The sequence below is a fragment of the Lacerta agilis genome, chromosome 6 (genome assembly GCF_009819535.1).
Source record: "Lacerta agilis isolate rLacAgi1 chromosome 6, rLacAgi1.pri, whole genome shotgun sequence".
Taxonomy (NCBI): Eukaryota; Metazoa; Chordata; class Lepidosauria; order Squamata; family Lacertidae; genus Lacerta; species Lacerta agilis.
The window spans coordinates 62494317-62515020 of NC_046317.1; the positions used below are offsets into that span (position 1 = coordinate 62494317).

At 41.1% G+C, this 20704-nt stretch overlaps 1 protein-coding gene across 3 annotated transcripts; it reads right to left on the minus strand.

Annotated features, from left to right (window-relative positions):
- Nucleotides 1-197: 197 nt before the first annotated feature.
- LOC117048782 (mitochondrial glutamate carrier 1-like) lies at nt 198-12031 on the minus strand. Of its 3 annotated transcripts, none has more exons than XM_033153043.1 (10): nt 11953-12031; nt 7892-8023; nt 6751-6876; nt 5571-5626; nt 4968-5058; nt 4007-4125; nt 2562-2763; nt 2318-2472; nt 1948-2023; nt 198-1303 (listed from the first exon to the last, which is right to left on the minus strand). In XM_033153043.1, the coding sequence occupies exons 2-10, from the start codon at nt 7909-7911 to the stop codon at nt 1144-1146; spliced, it is 1005 nt and encodes a 334-aa protein (XP_033008934.1). In that variant the 5' UTR covers nt 7912-8023; nt 11953-12031; the 3' UTR covers nt 198-1143. The 3 variants fall into 3 exon arrangements, with proteins under 3 accessions (XP_033008934.1, XP_033008932.1, XP_033008933.1); XM_033153041.1 differs by having other exon boundaries at nt 7892-8062; nt 11953-12027; XM_033153042.1 differs by lacking the exon at nt 11953-12031 and adding an exon at nt 11769-11914.
- Nucleotides 12032-20704: the final 8673 nt, after the last annotated feature.

Sequence of the window (20704 nt, forward strand, 5' to 3'; positions counted from 1 at the left end):
TCTTTCAGAAGACTGGGGTCATTTCAATTCATCTAGAAAATTGGCAAGGCTTACACAAATGTATTCATAAGAATGTGTGACAATAGAAGAATAAGCGATTTAGGAAAAATAGAAACAGTTCCACCCAAGTTGTGAGTAACACATGTAAATATCAAAGGGTACTTAGTAAAGTCACAGGAAAGACAACACACACAGAACTGGTCTGAACCATTTTATTGTGCTAGGATAAGAGCAAAGAAAAATGATAATTCTTGCACTGCCAACACATTATTCATGGTATGTCTAGAGACCATCTTATAATTCATTAGAAAAACACACACCTTTGATACAGAACTTTTGTAGTTAATTATGAACAGTAAAACCTACAATATAGCTTCACAAAAACATAGCTGCAACAGCCCAAGAAAAACTGCTTAGCAGTTTATTTGCACAACATGTAGCTTACAGAGATTGCTAGTCCCTATAACTAGGTTCCAGAGAGCATTTCTGAAAACCTTTAGGTTGATAGCCTATCTTGCTTCCTTCACCTGTTAACCCTTGTATTGTATTACATTGCTCTGTATTTAGCAGTCACCACAGGAACCAAATTCTTTACTCTGTGTAAAGTAATGTTATAAAAGACAGATATAAAAAATTCACAAAATTTGTTCCCATTTTTAAAATCTTTGCTAACAGCAGATAAGTTTACCATGTTTGGAACGATTGCAAGTGCCCTCCCCCAATAATTTTGTTTAAAGTTTCTTTTTCTGTTCCACTCATAAAAAATGTTTTCTGATACATCCTCCCATAGCCAGGCTTAATAAAAAGTAGCCATTGCCATTCCATTACCAGAGGTTTCAGTCTTATAACTCCCAGAATGCATGCTGCATTCTACATATTCAGATGACTGTCCTACTATGTCACAACTCTTGGCTTTTTACTTCATAAGAAAAAGAGACACATCAGCATTAGAGAACTATGTGCCTAGTCAGTCTGGCTCCAAAGCCTGATAACATTTAATGAGCTCAGGTGGACTTGGCTTTGAGTCTAAGTTTTGACAGAAGAAACACTGATAATTCAATCTGAAATTTCACTGTTTTCTTGTGTCTTGCCTGGTGATTCTTGTGGATTCATTCCAGTAGGTCCAAAGAACAAGGAGGAAGTCTAGGGAGAAAGTCTTCCATACTGGTATAGCTCAATAAGAAATTCTCCAACACCAATAAAGTAAATACCTTGAGCTATACCAAAAAGAGGTGCAATGACCAGGGCTCGGCAACCAGCCCCTTTAAGGAAGGCTAAGGGACCCTCCTTCATCCAAAGTTTCCTGAAAGAGAAAACAATACCAGATATATACTTGGCTACTAAATTCTGAACGTATCATTTCACAACTCCAGTGTCCAGATCTGAACATTCACCCAAAAATCTCTCTGTGTTCTCCTGCCAAAAGCTTGAAGACCTGATTCCCTCCTACAGCTGTAATTCATCTCTCACCCTATAAAAAGAAGTCTTAAAAGAGAAAGGAACACACCAGAAATTGGCATGATTCCTACAAGTTTATGGTCAACTCAAAGGGTATAGCTTCCATATGGAAGCTACTGAAAACCATTTCTGTATGGCTATACTTCAAGCAATGGTTGTGATATTTGACAGCTGGTTCTTCAGCACATATTCCAGGATAAATCATGTTGGAAGTACTGTAGCCATGTGCTTAGGGTCAATCAGTTACTCCTACTTTTATCAGATTGACAGCTGCCTTCTGACTGCAGAGGTTACAGTGGCAAATTAGGGGAAACTGCCTTCATATGTCTGAATATCAGCTTAAAAGGCCTAGTATGAATGCATATAAGTACTTTTCATGTATTCTTAAACAACAAACCTCTTCCACATTTAACATACTGTTTAACATTATAAACATTTGCTTACACTCTGGCTGAACAGTCAGTTATTCATAGTGCTTTTATTACTTACCGTGCACAATCAATAATTCCATTATAACTCTCTTCGTTTCTTCCCTTGCCCATTGACTGAAGACGAGTTTTTATTACTGCAAAATAAAAATATTGTTTGCCAGGTTAGAAGACTAATGCAGGCAAGCCTGAGAACATTGTGACTACAGCATATTAAAATTCATTCTTTTCTACCTTTATTAAAGCACTGTGTTATTCTGAAGACAACAAGCTTCCCTACACAGAAAGCCCTAACAGATGGAAGGGTAGCTTCCAGAGATTCACAAAGAAATCCACTTTTCCCAATATTTCCCTATAACTACTGTATGGAGAAGCATTAAATACATGAAACACAGAAACACAAAAGAGATGAGATATAAATTTTCTCTTACCATCACAGGGATTGACAGACACAGCTGCCACTGAACCGGCCATGCAACCAGCAAGAAAAGAACGAAAGAAAGGGGCTTTCTCTTCCAGGGAATTGTGTCCTGCTCTGTTCAGATGGGCAAACAGTGGGAAATAGATGACCGAGAATGGGACATCCCTAGAACACAAGAGTTATTGCATTTTTATAAAGCCACATACTGTAAAAACTGGGCTGGGAATGGGAAGGACAAGATGTTCCATCCTTACCTCAGCAAGGTGGCTCCAAGACCCTTGTAAAGTCCTTTAATGCCCTGGGTATGCAGAAGCTCGACTGCTATCTGTGTGGCAGATATCCTCCTTGGAAAGGTAATTGGTCCTACATTATATGCTCTGGCTAGAACAGGGCTGACAGCTACAAGCTTGCACCCAGGAGATGAACAAGGAACTCTGCTCACAAGCTGCTGAGATGCTGAAAGCACAATTAAAAAATATGTCAGGCTCATTGGTCTCCTGAAATTTTATGATTTCACCCTGAACATAAACAAGTCTGAGATGCATTCTAAATCTGAATACCTGAAGGTCTGATCCCTGGAAATCCCTTCAATTCCTGTATCAAAATCTATAAGCAGCTCTGTGATAGTGAAACATAAGCACTATTTGGACATTCTAAGGGCTTATCCACTCTTACCTTTCCTCCACACTTTCCAGGTGTGTCCTGTGCTTTACAGCTCTGTATACAAGTACAGTCAAACCTCGGATCTTGAACGTAATCCGTTCTGGAAGCCTGTTTGGCTTCCGAAATATTTGACAACCGAGGTGCGGCTTCTGATTGGTTGCAGGAGCTTCTTGCACTCAAGCGGAAGACATGTTGGACGTTCGGTTTCTGAAAAATCTTGGAATACCAGAGCATTTACCTTTGCGTTTTCAGCTTTTGGGAGCCAAAACGTTCCAAAATGGAGGTGTTTGGGAACCAAGATTTGAGTGTACTTTCTTTGCTGCTCTGGAGCTTTCACTGTGAAAACCTGCTCTTTATCACTGAATAGGAGCTAACAACAATCTGTTGAGAACCCAAATTGCCATTCATTGTGCTTCAGCTTTAAATAGTGGGTTTCTTGCAAAAAAGTTTTGGTGGTGGTGGTGGGGGGGAAGCATTTGGACACAGAGCTTTAAAGTGCAGACCTGTGCCTGGAAAGCATGGGGCAAAAGCCATCTATAAGCTGAGGAAGGTCTGAAGAAGGGAGTCTGTTATATGCACATAGGTTCCTCCTGTAATCTGAAATTCTGATTGCACAGCAGGGAGCTCTAGCTTATGTGCTGACCTCTGGTGTCTTGCCTTGCTCTTTAACAGTGTTCCATATTTCTGGGTCATAAATTGCCTATTTTGCTCCTATACAGATAACACAGTACAGATACTCAAATTTTCACTTTTCTGGCTCGATAACTTAGAAGCATTACTGAGTTCTGGAACTGATTAAAGCACTGTTGTGCCTTAGACTACCATTTCTTTTCAATTAGGCAATACATTCAAATGATGCCTTATGGTACATAACTTTCTGCAGCCAGCATCCATTGCAGGATGAGATAAAATACCAGACACTTATATATAGCCTGAAAGTGGAGATGAGCACTGCACCCCATAGTCAAATTTGACTGGACCTAACCATCCAGGGGTCCATTACTTTAGCTTTGTGTGAACATGCAAGAACTGTTACCTAGTCGTCCTGCATCTTGAAGTTGGATTTTCAGCATCTCCATTGGAGTGGTGATAATAACTTGGCAGGTTCCAGCACCACAACCGGCCATCATCTCCTTAGATAAAGAAAGGGCTACCCTGTAATAAAAGGAATATTTATTAAACATATTATTTACACTAAAATATTATTTTAAACACTAAAATATACAAGCATACAATATCCAAGAAAAGGAAAAGGCGGTATAAAGGAAACACATAGTTTATCTTCAGACTAGCAAGGGGCTTTGAGAATCAAACCCAATGAAAAATGACACAATAGCTTCTTGCAGTCAATATCCCATCAGGACATAGGATTATAATATTTATGTTTACAATCAAAGTCACAAGATTTTGTCAGTCCATATAGAGTTGCATATTGGAATGTCAATGCTCTGTGTTAGATCTTCCCTCCCTTTCCCTGCCCATCCTGCAGCAAGTTATTGAAATCATGAAGTTTTGCAAAGATGTGCTTAATACATACATATTATCCTCCTTGCAGTATCTGGATTTTCACAAAGTTCAGCAAAATAACTTTGGAGGTAGCAATGATCAAGGAAACGAGGAAGGAGTGGCTTGGCATAGAAATGCACAAATGATTGTGCATTGCAGAAGTCATGAGAACAAGATAGATTATGTGCATCACAAAGATGACCTATTCTTCCAGCCCTTTGGCCCTTCAAAGTAGTCTATCCAGCACACAGTTAAGTTTTGCTTTCTGTTTTCAATAATTTCTTGTCTTCTGCTTGTTCAGAAGATTCATAATATTGCATGCCTTGCTATAAACATATTATTGTTCATTCTGCTCTCGAAGGTGATCAAAAGACTGTTTAATGAGCCTTGCACAATTTGTCACATTCACCGGTAATGGAGTCCGCAACGAACACAGACTTAACTTATTTATGGTACAAATGAGACAGCTCTAGTATCTCAAGTTAACATACCCATCCTTGGCAAGAAGGTGCCTAAAATAGTCATTAGCAGCCAGTTTGATAGCCTTCTCGGGTGTTACAAGGGTCAGATTCACTGCTGCACCTAAAAATAAATACACACTTAAGCTTAATTGAAATTAGGAGATTTTCTTTGTTTTAAAATATATTTTTATTATAGGTATCCCACATTGTTTATTGTGACAGGGACTCAAATTCCCATTTTCAAAGTTATTGGAAATAGTCCAGAAACTTCAAATCAGCTACAGTACTGGAGTTATACAGTCATTTACAAAACTCCAATCTTAAAAGCAATAGCAGCTTGTGGCAGAAGGAGAACAAATGGAAATCCTGTTGTGTGAGCAGACTGCATCTCATTTTGCGCATCTTTGTTTCAAATGTCTGAGCATAGCTCTATGCATGTTTACTTAAAAGTAAACTCCAGAAACAATGCAGCCAACTCACTAGTAAATACTGTACACTGAGATCTCCAATTCTGACCTCTCAAGATGAGTCCCTAATCATAATGGATGAGACCCCAATGAATAAGTCCCCAATTATCATAAAGTAGTATAACTGTTAGTTATAGCCAGTTACAAAAACAAGGAAAAGACTTACCTCTGTACATTCCAAAATAGCCTTCTGAACGCAGTGTTTTCATTAGACAATCCAACCTGATCAAGACACAACACTATAGTCAGAGATTACCTGTCACTAAGACACACTTGTCATATTTAATATTAGAGCTTAGCAGCAGTGACCAATGTAATATACACTACAAAAATATGTCATATCAAGCCTTGCTAATATGTATTTTATGAAGAAAAATAAAGTAATTCCTCATTATAGCTATTTAAATACAACATATACCATATTTTTCGCTCCATAGGGCGCACTGGACCATAGGGCGCACCTCGTTTTTAGAGGAGGAAACAAGAAAAAAAAATATTTTCTGGTTTTCCTCCTCTAAAAGCCCTGTTGTTGTTTTTTTGAGGATCAGCTAAACGTTTTGGAGCTTTTTTTGCAAAGGGAAAAGCCCTGTTTTTTTGAGGATCAGCTAAAAGTTTTGCAGCTTTTTTGCAAAGGGGGAAAAGCAAAGCTCCTTTTGCAAAAGGGGAAAAGCAAAGAGGAAAAGTCCTGTTTTATGGGGTTCAACTCACATTTCTGAAAAATCTTAAGGAAAGGGAGCCGCTTCTACTGTTTCCAGACAGATAATCTAATCAGCCAGTCACATGTCGCTGGGGAAATAAACAACCTCCCTCTGCAGCACATTCAACAAAGGAGGCCTGGGCAAGGGGGCGGGGCCAAAAGGGAGCCGGGACTCTCTCTCCCGATCTCTTGCTGATCAGCTGCTGAGCGGGGTCCTTTCAACACCCCCTTTTCTCTTTGTAAAATAAAAAGCACAATCTGGTTTTGGCCCCTGGGCAATTCAGCTCCAGGGACCACCATTCGCTCCATAAGACACACAGATATTTCCCCTTACTTTTTAGGAGGAAAAAAGTGCATCTCATGGAGTGAAAAATACGGTAGTTGCTTATTTATAATCCTTATTGTTCCATAGTATCCAAAATGAGGCTAATTTTTTCATTTTCTATTTACCTTATTTCATTCACCGGTACATTATTCTTTATTTTATACATACAAATAAAGACCCATGCTTGATGGAATCATTCCATTAATAATTGTGGATCTCTACTTTCCCAACACCTACATCTATCCGTAGGTACTTGCAAATGGTGAAAGAGCTGCTCAAATATTAAGTCAATCTAGATGCAATACATTTCCAGTGATCACTTACATGCTTTTGTATACTTGCTGTCCACTTCTCTGATTCTGTAGCCTGGTTTTAACCAGGTCAATTGGAAATACACAAGTAACGCCAATGATCCCTGCAGCTCCTCCATTAATAAGTTTAGCGGGCAAACTGAACAAGAGAAAACAGAATTCCATTGTATGCAATTGAATCACGAATTTCCAAAACTAGGGGCTGGAGAAGAGTTATACTGCATATTTATTTGATTTATATCTAACTCAGCTCTGTGATGCACAAATTTTAACTTCCTTGAGACTGGCCACAGACTATATGTTGCTTTCAGCATTGCTACAATGAAGCTTTTAGAGCACTTCATATGCAACAATGGTACACATCTGTGACATACAAGAAAAAATACAGGGTTGTAGCCAAAGCTGCTGTTCCACTCACACAATGAAACTTCCTCCTCCTCTCCTTTCCTCTGCAGTCCACTCACTCTCAAAATCTGTTCCAGAGTCTTGGGGACCTTCTACAGCATATTTTTTGGACTGTGCAGGGAGAAGTCCAGTTGTACAAACAGAAGTCCACTCATGCAGTGTTGGATACAGTCCATAACATGCAGTGTTTCTAAATATGTGTTTAATGTATGTACATCCCTCAAAGCGCTTCTTATGTGCTCAGTATGAACATATCATACCAAGACTCTTGCATGTTAGGGCTGCATCATATGCACAGCATTGCATTGCATTTATGACTCTCTGCCACAACAACATCTCTTTTCTTGTCTCCCTTACTCTATTTCATGTCAAATCAAGCTGGTTCCTTTGGGTATCTCATTCCACCTTGTCTAGAGAGACAAGAGAGACTATTTATGGAACGGAGAGAGCTGCCCTGGTACATTTCAGACCACATGCAGTTATTCTTCAGGAGTATATATACTTCTAGCTATTATGAGATATGTAAAAATAACCATTATAACTGCTCTTAAATACATGTTGCAATTTAACCTCAAATATTTTCAAAAACAAGTATTTGAAATTTATTATAAAACTATTGTTCAAATAAATAAAAAACAACCATTTTACAGCATTTGTTGTCATGTTCATTCTGTAAATCAATTGCCCTGTTTCTACAATGCCTGCATTGAGGCTCACTATATTTCTAAAAACTTGGGAAGGACACATACCTAATCTGTTTCTCAGCCATCTTCTTTGGGATTACAAAGGAAAAAGTGCTCCAAGATCTTTTTGGTCAGTAAGTAATACAAGCTGCCGATGGTGAGAAGTTGGTTCCTCAAAGAGACAATTCTGTCTAATATCTGCAGAGTGAATTGAAGCTTTAAAATCCACCAGTGGTTCTATAAATAATCCAAAATTATCTCATTGGCTGTTTCACCATACAGGCATTTCAAACAGCTCACAGCATCTCAAATTCAGTGTGACAAATCAGAATACCCTCTAACCACTACTGTTACACCAAGTGTCATCATCCATTATTAATACCTAGGTGATTAATTAATACCATAAGAGATGCAACTGAAATATATTACCAGTATATTTATGTAGGAATGACTGAAGAACTGTGACATTATAGGGAAGATGGTACCTTTAGTGACACAGGGTTGAGGGTGAGAAGTCATGCACAAAACAATTTTAAATCATAATTTATTATTAGCACAAATGAAAAAATAGTAACTTATGCTGCAATCCAAAAACACTTACTAGGGAGGAAGTGCCACTAAACTCAATGGGAGTAAACCAATTTTTGCATAAACATACACAGGATTGCATTGCATGACTTCAAGGAATGGGCATATCTGTGAAGAGGAAGAAAATACTAATAATATTTCCTAGGGCACTTATGGAAAGTATCCCTCGAAGGCCATGCTGAAATGTGTCAGAGCAATGGCATTACCACATGGGCAGCCAGGTTAGTAATTGGGATTCCCCATCCCCATGATGAGACAACGTACCAGTGCTGCCATGGAAGACCATGCTAAAATGTGTCAGAGCAATGCCACTTTTACATGGGCAGCCAAGTTAGTAATTGGGATTCCCAGTGCCCACCGGGGGTGTCATGCAATAAAGAGCAAATGACCAAGAAGCAATGACCAGCCTAGAGGTAGAGTTTCCATTGCTAGCGTCAGAGAAGAGTACATTGCACAAAAAGTGAGATATTATTAGCCTACTATCTGATCATCTGATATGCATAGTCTGTAAGGCCCACAGGGAAATTTCAGTTATGGCATTAAAATGTCTCCAGTTTCAAAAAGACTCTTTAATTTTGTACAACAGCAGAGAAACAGAGTGACAGTTTTGATTTATCCTCTCCTGACTGCTCAAGGCAGGTGTAATTATATAATTGCTCTTGCCTAAGAAAAACAATGAAAAGTGATCTCTGCTTTGCTCATCCCATATTTCTTTTGTCAATTCTTCTTGCATCAAATTCCCACAATGGTGCAATTTAGCAAAGCAATACTAAAAAAACATGCATTACAAATAATTAAATAAATAAAACACATAGCAAAATATTTTTTGAAATGCAATGATTTGGATATGTGAGACCCTGAAACCCGCTAATTCACATTCCACTGCTCCTGAAACTCTTTCTCAACTTCCAAGGCAGGTAAGATATGAAATTCACTCTCTCTGTCTGTGTAGTGTGCTTTAGCTCAGGGGTGGGAACCTTCAGGCTTGCATGGCCTTTTTAAAAAAAAATAAAAACAAAACAAAACCCTGAAGTCTACCAACTGGAGCCAGTTGCAAAATAGCAGTGGTTGGAGGGCAGAAGCAGAAACAATATACCACATGAGCAGGGTGGGGAATCTTACACACAGAGGCTGAATGCAGCCCCCCTACCCCCGCTTCTTTACCTAGCCTCTAAAGTTCGCCCTTGGCCACACCCCTCAGTGGCCCTGCATCTCCCCTGGAGTGCTTTTGCCTGGCTGGAACTCCAATAAAGACTCTTGCTTCTCTGGATGGAGGAGGATTTGAGACCCATCTGCTATCCTCACCTGGTTTAGCCGGGCCAGTCAAAGCTGTTCCTGGGGTGTGGCTGTTGTTGCATTCTGACAGCTTCTAGGAGCTGCAGGTAAGAGATGAGTGCAGGGTGGGGACCAAAGCTGGACAAACTACCCACCAGAAGTACTATCCCTCCCCTAACACTCCATACACCCCAGAGCAGGTACAATACACAAAAATTGGGTGCTGACAGCCCCCGCCCCCTTGCTCCGCCCCTGCCAAGGCTCAATTCTGGGCCATTACCAATTTGGGCGGGGAGAGACACACCAAACACTTATATGCATGAAATTTCACTCCTTCCATCAGCAGGAGGCAGATGTAGGAAGTAGTTGGAACAACAGTAGTTGGTTCAGAATTGGTTAGCACTTTCTAGTCAAGTCTATTTTTCTGAAGCATTTTGCCAGCAGACAGGGTTGCAAGCAATGAGCCCAGCAATGATAGCTTATTCCAGCCCTGTCCACAGCTGTTTCCTTCAAATTCACCCAACGATGGTCTGCAAGTACTGGCTCTCTCAACCTGCATCCTACAAAACGCTCCTGGTAATTCTAGTCCATATACTCTGCATGCTGTTCTAAGATTACAGCCTTTTTCTGGCAGGTCTCCTGAACCTTTCAACAGCTACATGCCCTGGCAACAGTTATACACATAAAGCACTCTCCATCACTAAACCTTCATGACAGGCTGCATTTGTTACATTTCTGTGTCCTTTTCTTCTTGGCAAAAGTTGAAACTTTCTACATAATCCAGGCTTTCTCATGCTTTTTAAAGCTGGATTTAAAGGGGAGGCATTTAAATTGCAGTCCTGTACTCACTTACTTTGGAGCAAGTCCCACAGTAGGGTCTTAATTGTGCTTAACTGCTTTTATTATTTTACTAATCCACCTGGTTTTATGCAAACCATTCTGGGAACCTCAAATAACTAAAGGCATGCAGGGGAAAGCAATGGCAGGGTGTTTGTGTTGTCAACTTTAATACTGTTTGTAAGAAACAAAAACAAAAACAAAAAAACCGTACCAGTCCCACTACCCTTTTGTGGTTGATTCCTCATTTTGCCAAGCACAGAGGTGGTTATGTTGCTTCTCCCCACTTTTCTCATCCCCTGGCGGTGGGGTGGGGAAGAGTGCCATTTCACAAACACCATGCCTCTGATGAACTACCGTATACCCCACAAAAACTTAAGCCATAATAAATGAGGTGGCTTTAAGGTGGCACCCCTTCGTTATTTTTGCTGCCAACAGACTTAGCCACCCACATAATTTCCAAGGGGGGGAGCTGTTCTATGACCCTCTTGCTGATAAACAGATAAGAGGCTTCAAAAAAGGGTGCTATATCCCCCACTCTTTTCACAGCTGCACAGCAGACATAAAAATTGAGTTAAGTGCAGCTTTATCAATGCAGCATTAGGAACATCTGTTTTTCCGCCTGTCAGCCAGCAGTTCAGCGAGACACAGGAGCTCTAGAAAAGGGCATTTTAACACAGATACACATACCCATCTCCAGTGCCGGATTTATGTATAAGCTAAACAAGCTATAACTTAGGTCCCACTCTCTTGCCCCCCCCAAAAAAAGAAATTAAAGAAAAAAACCTGGATGTACATTTCCAAAACATAAGATAAAAAACAATTAAAATAGATTGAGTCTTTGTAAATTGTGTTTCTAAAGGAACTTTTGTTCTTTCCAAATGCCAATGTGTTTGCATTATTAAGTTTGTTATGAATAAAAATCATTTTAAGTTAAGAGCTTAATAATTATTTCACTATTAATATCCTTCTTAATTGCATTTCACTATTAATATACTTCTTAATTGTATTTCAGTTCAACAATTACTTTGATAAAATATATATTTTGTTATGTGCAAATGGCTTTAGATACCTATTAGGTCCATAAATTACCATACTGTATAGCATATATTCAACACAAAAACAGCGACAATTTGTTGTTGACAAAGGACAGCTGGACATATAAAGGGCCCCATTACCTTCAGTAGTTTAGGGCCTCATCAAACTTAAATCCGGCCCAGCCCATATCCCTGCCCCTCAGTACCGTTTATCTCAAGGAGCCACCCTTGGCCATGAATATTATTAGCCCTTATATGCCATGCCAAGGAGGGGTCGGTATTTGAAATCAAATGGCAATGGAGCGGTGACCAGGCAACACGAGCTGTCCCTCCCCTCGGCTCAACTGACGGCCAACGGCTCTCGGTTTCAAATGCTATGCATTTACTCACCCAGCCGCCGCGAGAAGAGCCGCCGCTCCATTGACAGGCAGGTAGGAAAGAATCGCCGCCGCTCAACCGGCTGTACGTCTCCCGCCTCCACAGAAGGCGCGCTGCGATTGGCCAGAGCTGCCGCCACCCACCCAATGATAGGAAGAGGCTGGGCTCGCTCGCTCCCTTCCGCCCCCCTCAGTCGCCGGCTGTAAAGGCGCGCTGCTCAAAATACTCTCTATGGGAGACATTGGCAGCCCGTTCACCGTTAATCTCCTTCCTTTCAGCACCCCACTCTTTCCTATCTTCCCTCTGCACTCGCAGCTCCGCTCTTCCAGGTCCCCATGTTTAAAGGCGCAGCTTGTGTGTGTTGTCAATCAATCAATCAAAACAAAAGCTTCATTCTGCAGATGGCTGGCAACAAGGCTAGCTGCCATGATCTCAGAACCAACAGAGCCATTTGAACGGGCTGCTACAAGTCCACATGAATTCCTGCTTTCTTGTGCACTCCTTTGTCCAATGTTGCTGCAATGTACCTGCCAATATTTTGGGAATACTGTAGTTTCTGCTGAAGGTATTGGCTGGGTTAAAAATGTAAGATGAGAAGGCACCCCACTTGAGCCAGTGCAACGATGCAGGCAAGAATTTATATAGGCTACCTGGTATAGGGTGGTAGGTATAAATTCAATTCAATTCAATTCATTAAATACATACATACATACATACATACATAAGAGTTTCATGGATGGAGCTTAAAGCAAGATTTGTGTGTGTGTGTCTGTTGGGGTCGGTGGAGCCCTGCTCCCCCCCCCACCTTGTCTGTTTAGAACATGTGAGGGGAACTTTTGACCTTCCTGATTTTGCTGAACCACACCTCCCGTCATCCTCGGCCCTTGGCCATGCTTGCTGGGACTGATGAGAGGTGCGGTTTTCAACATCTGGAGGACCAAAGGCTCCCCAAACCTGCTTTAGAACCACTGATACCTGCTTGCTGTATCTTGGCAGCAGAGAAAGCTACCGGTATAGGGCTCTCAAGGAGAAGTAATGTGAAACTTCTCAGGAACTTGGTTTGTGGGACAGGCAGTTGCTCATCTCAGCACAAGCCCAGATACCTCAGTGCAAGACCAGCTTCAGTTCAGCGTTATGTGATACTCTGTACTGCCCGAGGGAGAGATGAGAAAGGGATGGCTTACATATAATGTTCCGTTTTTCCCTGGCTTGATCCCCTTTCCCCAGCCCCTGTTGGGGCTCTTGTACCTTTAGCAGCAGTGCTAAAAGGCACATCGTTTTCAATTACTGTATGCCTCTACAGTATTCCAGGAAAATCTGCAGAGGTGAGAGAGTGAAAGGTGCAATATGGACTATGTCCAGCAATGGATAAGTTAATGCTCCACAACAACAGAAATCCTAAAACAATTTGCCTTATGCCAAAATATTTTTTTATATTGTAGGTTTTACTGGACTATTTGGATCTATTTGTTTTATTGCTGTTATTAAAGAAAATGCGAGCCAATTTGCTCCATCTTCCATCCAGGCAAGCAAGAGGCATTATCAGTGTTCAGTGATACATTCTGGCCAGAAGTAAGGTGTGGCTGGGGGGAGAGAGGGTGGTGCTGAGAAGCAGGTTACAAGGGGAAGAGTTCAGAGGGCCAAATGGAGAGATTCCTCACCTTTTGTTTATGCCTTCTTTTTTGCAGCTTGCTGGGGCTGATGAGAGTTGTTTAGTGAGGTTCCTCACACCTGATTTAAACACTGTAAGAGCTTGGAAATACCTCTTCTTGGTATCTGTGCTCTTGAGGCTCATACTAGCTGATTTGATACAGTTTTGGACTACATCTCTCACAGCCAAGCCACTTAATTCACAGGTAAGTAACACACATACAAATAAATACTTTTAATTCAGGTGGGATCCTCCACCCACCTCTTCTGTCTAGTGGTTCCAATCCAGCCCATCCTCTCCTTCTCCACCAGTGGAGGCTGGCATGGCTGTCCAATGAACATGGAGCACTTTAGGCTGCAATCCTATACCCACTTACATGAGAGTAGGTTCCACTGCACTCAGTGGGACTAACTTATGAGTAAGCATGTGTAAGATTGCAATATTAAACAGGTAAAAAACCACCAGCAGCCATTTTGACACCTATATAAACATGTACCACAGCTATCTCAAACTGTTTTCCTTACATTTTCCTTGCTCTGCAAGTGCAGGTATATTTGTAATATCATATACCACGACATACCAGTCATCTGAAAAAGGACTTTGTAAGAAACAAGTGGCAGCTAGCTTGGCTTCCTGAAGAACTTGTTCCATGATATGGGTTTTTTGGGGAAAACCTTCCCTAACTGATACAGTGTACTAAGAAAATGGGTAGTCAGTGAAGCAAAACTACACAGTCATTTAAGTCTGCAGCACAAAGATAAAAGCAGTAACCCTCCACCACAGCCAAAATGAAATAATGCTGCATTACAAGGAAGAGCCACAGGTTGTCTATGTATTTTGGATTTGCAGGAGTGCAACCAAATATTGAAATGGCAAAATAAGAGTAAAAGCACAATCCTATGCACGTCTACTTGGATATGCTATTAAGTTCATTGGGGCTTGTATACAGAACTACAGCTTGAATGAGGTGCAATGCACAGGATCAAAACATGCCATGCTCATCATTCACATGGCTCAACATGCTACTAGTATATATCCTAGCAGCAGTGCTTTTTTTCTGGGGGTACGCAGGGTTACGCATACCCCTAAACATTTTGCGAATCTAAGTTTGGCCTCATTGAGGGGCAGTATTTCAATATGAGTAGGAAAATGAGAGTACCCCTAAACATTTTTTTTTAAGAAAAAAAGCACTGCTGAGCACACATTCATTGCATTGTTAGTGCAGATGTTTTTTGGAGCCATAGACTTTCCCCCTCCACATCCCAAACCAGTCTGTTCCATGCACAACATTGTTGTTGTTGTTCAGTCGTTCAGGCATGTCCGACTCTTCGTGACCCCATGGACCAGAGCACGCCAGGCACGCCTATCCTTCACTGCCTCTCGCAGTTTGGCCAAACTCAGGTTATGCACAACATACCATCCGAGATATATCTGAGAAAGGAAGCTAATACATGTAATTTGCATTGAAATGTTGGTCAGCAAAAAGAGAAAACCACTACTTTCATTTCAGATTATTATTTTTATTAGATTTCTGCATCAACTTCAGTAGAGAAAGGCCGATAAAAAATGCATTCAGAAAGCAGGCCAAACTAAAACACGTTTCATTAACAGAACAAGGGCTAATAACATTTACAGCCAGAGGGAATGGCTAGACGGTGAACATATTTGCTTTCCGATGATAGGAACTTGATGCACTGATGCTGTCAGATATCAACCACGCTGTGAAGGAGGGCTATGTTTATTTACCAGTATATTTCTACTAACATTTGAAGAGTTAATGAAGTCTCTTATACAAACTTTAACACATAGGTTTTAAAAGGTGGAAATAAAAACAGTTTTTCACATCCATTTCACTAGAAACTGGGCACATGTTTCCAGTGGGGGTATCAGCAAAGGAGGCACGGCTATTTTGCAGCTCTGTGTCTTCAGGCCTTGCTTTGATCCCTGCAAGTTCCCAGGAGTGGCCAGGTGCTACTCTTCAATAGACACTTTGACACACCACTTACCAAAGGTCCAAACTCAGTGTAAAAAGTCATTCCCATGGCTAGTGAGAATGCCCATATTTACATTAGGCAGAAGGACAGAGCATCTATTAGATGCATAATGTACCCAAGGCTCCACAAGGGACAAAGGTTAGAAAAGCTTCCCCTCCAAGTAAGGGCTTATTCAATGTATTTTAATGGGCTCTCAAATTGTTCTTTCACCCTCCCTTGCTTAAAGCAGCATGGCATCGCTTGGTGAGTCTGCAGAGTCCTAGTGCTGAGGTAAACCACATGTGCTGTGTTTGGTAGCTTGGGGAGTGTTGCTTGCTCAGCAGCAGTGATATCCTGAAGACGTCTGGGAGAATCTGACCACACTAGCTCCAAGGTGTCCTCTATCTGCTGTCTGGTGTTCCTGCTGGATCCCTACATTTTTCACATTAATCCCTCTTAGGAAAGACACTGCATTCCTTATCAGAGCTTGGAAATAGAAAGATAATATTATCATGCTTCAGGCACAGAAGTAGCAGCACACTGAAATGGGGAAATTCCCCACAGGAACCCAAGGTGGCACCTGTGTGCCACAGCAAGGACCACCAATAGGCACAGCTCTCGTTCACGGTAAGCATTATTGAAGGTCTACTAAATGTGAAGGAGAAACCGTCTCATGATTCTTTGTGCTACTCTCATCAAGGCCTGGCATGGTCATCTGAGTGTGCCAAGCTGCCAACTTGGTTGAAACAATGTCTGTAGCCTGGGCAATGGTTTGGAACATGCATTTCCAAAAACAGACTGACAGCATGCTCCCTGACTGCATATCATTGGTAAATACCTTAGAAAAATACAAAGGTTAAGAAAGTGATAGAACTAAATAATAATTCACCAGTATTTGCCGATATATCCTTCAGTATGCAATTGTAAATAATTTCTGACATGGTGAGGTGGGAAGGCTACAGCTGTGAACTTTTTAAAGGCACCAATAGACTTAATATATGCTGCTTTCTGGGTCACAAAAATAATCCAGGAAAATAGGCACCAGGTGCCACTACATTTCCTCTGATCTAAAATTACAAACTAATCATTTTATTATTTCTGGAAAGCAGCTGAGGACAGGTATAACAATTTCATGCATAGAAAGATATGCAGGGAAGTGAAAATTCACCAGAAAGCAATAAAGTTCAAGTCTGACTTTCATTTTTTTTTAAAGACAGGTCTACTTGCAGAACTGGCTCTCAGCCCTGTTTCCAAGAAGGCACTTAGAGGTAAAAAAAAAAAAAGCAACCAAGCAACAGATGGCATTTGGGAAACAAGACTGATTTCTCCAAGCTTGGCAACTCTGAAGTTGGTGATGAAAGAGACAAAAGCCAGAATGTCATTGCTGCTCTGAGACTGAACAAGCAGTGCCCATTAATTCAAAATAATGACATGTGTGTGCATGTGTATGTCCCTGCTGCTCTACTTTCACAGCACTGCCCAATCGTCTCTCTGTGTGTGGATACCACATCCCCACCCTTGGCTTGCAACCCACAGCTCAGTTATCAGCACTATTCAGCACCCTGACAAGGGTGAGGTCTGCACAGGACAGAGCCATTCCAAAGAAATGACAAAAGTGGAGAAGTTGCCAGCTTGGAGTCTTTTCTGAACTGGTGCCATCCCAGACTTTGCTCTGGTATTCATAGTTTCCATTTAGCAGAGGGAGTAGGTATAGTTCCCTCTGCCAATAAGGAATGCAACTGCCAGAATGAAGCAGAGTAGAACTCTTCCTTCAAGCTGCATTTAGGTTAATGGCTCACTTGTCTCATAAGCATAAGGCAGGTATGCAAATGAAAATAGGGCTCAGGTAAATGGTGCTTCCTGGGTTGATCCTGAAGCATAAAAGTGGGAGGGCAACGGATTTCCCAAAGTGGATGGTAGCTGACAAGGATCAGCACAACTGTGAAAACACTGTAGAAAGTTGTATTACAGGGTCTGGGACAACACTCCTAGTCCTGAAGTGGGATCCAAATGCCCTGAGTTGTCAGGGACAAAATAAAAGGTCAGGATTGGAAAATGGAGGAGGCAGGGACAAAAGCGGAGCTCACAGATGGAAGGATAGGGTAGTCTATGGAACGGCCCAGAAGTTCTTGTTCTCTAGTGACTGTTCCAGATTTGGCTTCATTTGAGAATTTGTGGGCATTTACTGGAGAAGATGACCTGACTTCTAAGGGAAATACTAATTATTCAAATAGAAGAGCAAAGTAGAAATGCTTATAAATAAATAAAAGGACACATATACCACTCGCAGTTACAGTGGGCTTTACTCTCCCTGCCAAACTCTAATGTTTCACATGGAAAATTGGCAGAAATTCCTGAAGTCTTCATTTTAAAATATTTTAATCTAGATGACAATTGTGGAGCAATGATGCACACCCTCTCCACACACAGACTACGGTATACCCAGCTATTTCTGACCCCCCCCCCCCACCTGAAAATCTCAGATAAAAATGATGTGCAATGCAGACAATTCTGCTTCACTGACAAAACACGGACCTTGTTGAGCCTCTCAGGATCTTGGAAGTGTCTTTCATAAATTGGGAACTGGGCTGGGGTGCTAGGAGCATGTGCGGCCTGCAGCAAATGACCTCTTGTGTGAGTGGGGAGAATTGTGCACATGATGCATGCATTCCTGAGACTGTGCCTAGCCCCCAACTTGTGAAAGGCATTACCATGTGTCCAGATGTCTGAACTGGGCCAAGCAGTAGAGACTGATAAAGTGGTTTAACTGAAATCTAGGGGAAATGGGGTGCACATGAACTTATGTTTGCGGAAATGGGAAGAAAAGGCTACACACAACTTGGTGTTTCTCTCTCTTTCTCTGACACATATGCACACATACACACTTGGGTGCACACTACACTTTCCCTAAGTTCTTAAACCTTTGAAGAAGTTTTGATGGTTCAAAGGCTCATGGGGTACATAGCATTTTAGAAAACACGTGCTCTTTCACTAACCTGTTCTTTTTGAAGGCCTACTCTCACATGAAACAAAACAAAATAACTGAATAATAAAAAGGACAAAATAAAAAAGAGTTCTGACTCCTAAAATGGCAGCTTGCCAGAAATGGGCTCCATATATATAAATATTCCAAGGATGCAGCTCAAGGCCCCAGCGATTGTGATGAATCAAGACTGCACCATAAAATATTTCCCACCGACTGGCTGGTTTAATTCCATCAGATTATTTTTCTCCATGAAACATTTTTAGTAGAAATAAATAGAAACAATGTAAAACACAGAGGCAAATAGTAAACTAACTCCTGAGGTATTTCAATCATACAGTGTTCTTTTTCACCCACAATGCATCTTGGACAATAATAGCATGACTTGGTCACATGTAGGAGGAGGACCTAACTGAAATGCCCTGCTGGAAGCCAGCCTCAGATTCTCAGAAATAATTGATGGAAATAAAGGGTAATGCTACTTCTCTCGTTCCAAAATCATGACCCCCCCCCACTTGGTTAGCCAGAACCCCAGGGACAGGATTTCCAGAAAGGTCAGTGCATATTAGCCAGAGAAGCTAGCTTTTTCACTGACATCAGCTTTATAAGGTGGATCCTATGCAAACATAGTCTCAGGAGACTGAGCAGCCTCTGTTCAAGCAATAAGTCTGGGTCAACTACCTTCATTCCTAAAACAGGGATAAGGCAAAGATAGACCATTTGACATTTACTTTAAAAACTAATCTCTAAAGGCTAGTTTGGCAGCTACATCTTACTGTGCTACGGATGACATGGAAGGATGCTCAAAGCACGGTGTACTTTAACCACCCAGAGTTTCTCATTTTTGTCTCTAGTCCTTTCCAAACAATCAATTTTATTAAGCAAAATAAATGCCCAGGCTTGGATTCACTGGAGTGCTAAGTAAGTATCCTGGCAACACAAGGATTCTCACATGAGCAATGGGACTCTCCCCTTTTCCTCCTACCTCCTACCCTTAAGCCTGTTCTGGGGGTTCCCCAACTGCCCAACTGGAGCAGATTTGGGGAAGACATGGGACACACATGGGGCGGGAAGGGGGAAGTCCCATTGTGCAAGCAAGAATCCTTTTGCCACAATTATTACCGGTTTGTTGCACAGAGTTCAAACAACTTCCCTGTAGCTTCTCAGCATAACTGCTTCATGGAACCAATTGATTGTTGTCTGAGATCTCATTAATGCCGAGTGACCCAATGCCCACCTGTTCCTCTCCATGTCTGCAAAATATTGGGAACATTTATTTTAAATGTACTGTATTTTTCCCTGTATAAGACTAGGGTTTATTTTACCAAAAAAATAGGTTTAAAATTGGGGCTCGTCTTATACACGGGTAGTGCTGAGGGGTGTTTTCTTAATTTGGAGTCCCCCAAAATAGGGAGCATCTTATACATGGGGGTGTCTTATACATGAAAAAATACGGTAATTTAAAAAAAATTGTTCAGTGTCCTCAGCAACTGTGCAACTACAATACTGCAGTGCTCTTTCAGTGCTTGTTTAGTGCTGTTTTTTTTTAACTGTTTCTGTGCTAAGCCAGTGCAGAAATGCTCATGCAGCAAACAAAAAGTTGTGAACAGCAGCATGATTATACCCTGCAGCAAATCTATGATCCTTATTCATGAAAGCTGCAGTCATATGGAACAGAGAGACACATAATGTCTGAATAAATGTGTTTAGGACTGTGTGGCATGGGTGTGACAGAATATGGAAATATTAGTGCACAGTTGTGAAAGGCACAGTTTTTATAGCCAAAAGTAGGAAGGTGTGATATAAATGTTAAAGAAACATGTGTGATTATGATGCTAGGTACCCAATGTAGTTGGGGGCACAGCTTTTTGATTGTTTAGAAAGGACCTTTCCTTTTGCAGATATTAAAAATAATTAAATCAAAAGGCACAAAGCGGTGTTTATTAGAGAAAACAGCAACAGTCAGGAAGCCCAGTGCATATAGAACAAGGTTAAGCTTCCCATCAAGGACAACCTGAGTTTTGGAAAAAGAAAAAAGAGAGAGGTCCTTTTCAAAAACATTGCTGCACAGTTCTCACAAAAAGTTCCCTCGTTCCTAGTTAATTCCATTTTACACTTATTAATTGATTTGACTGGATTCTGCCACCTTTTAAGAAA

Coding starts and splice junctions, on each gene's coding strand:
- LOC117048782 (XM_033153043.1), bottom strand. CDS start 7,911: ATGGCTGAGAAACAGATTAG. Junction 6,877..7,891: donor ATGGCTGAGAAACAGATTAG/GTATGTGTCCTT, acceptor TCTCTTGTTCAG/TTTGCCCGCTAAACTTATTA. Junction 5,059..5,570: donor CTATTTTGGAATGTACAGAG/GTAAGTCTTTTC, acceptor ATTTATTTTTAG/GTGCAGCAGTGAATCTGACC.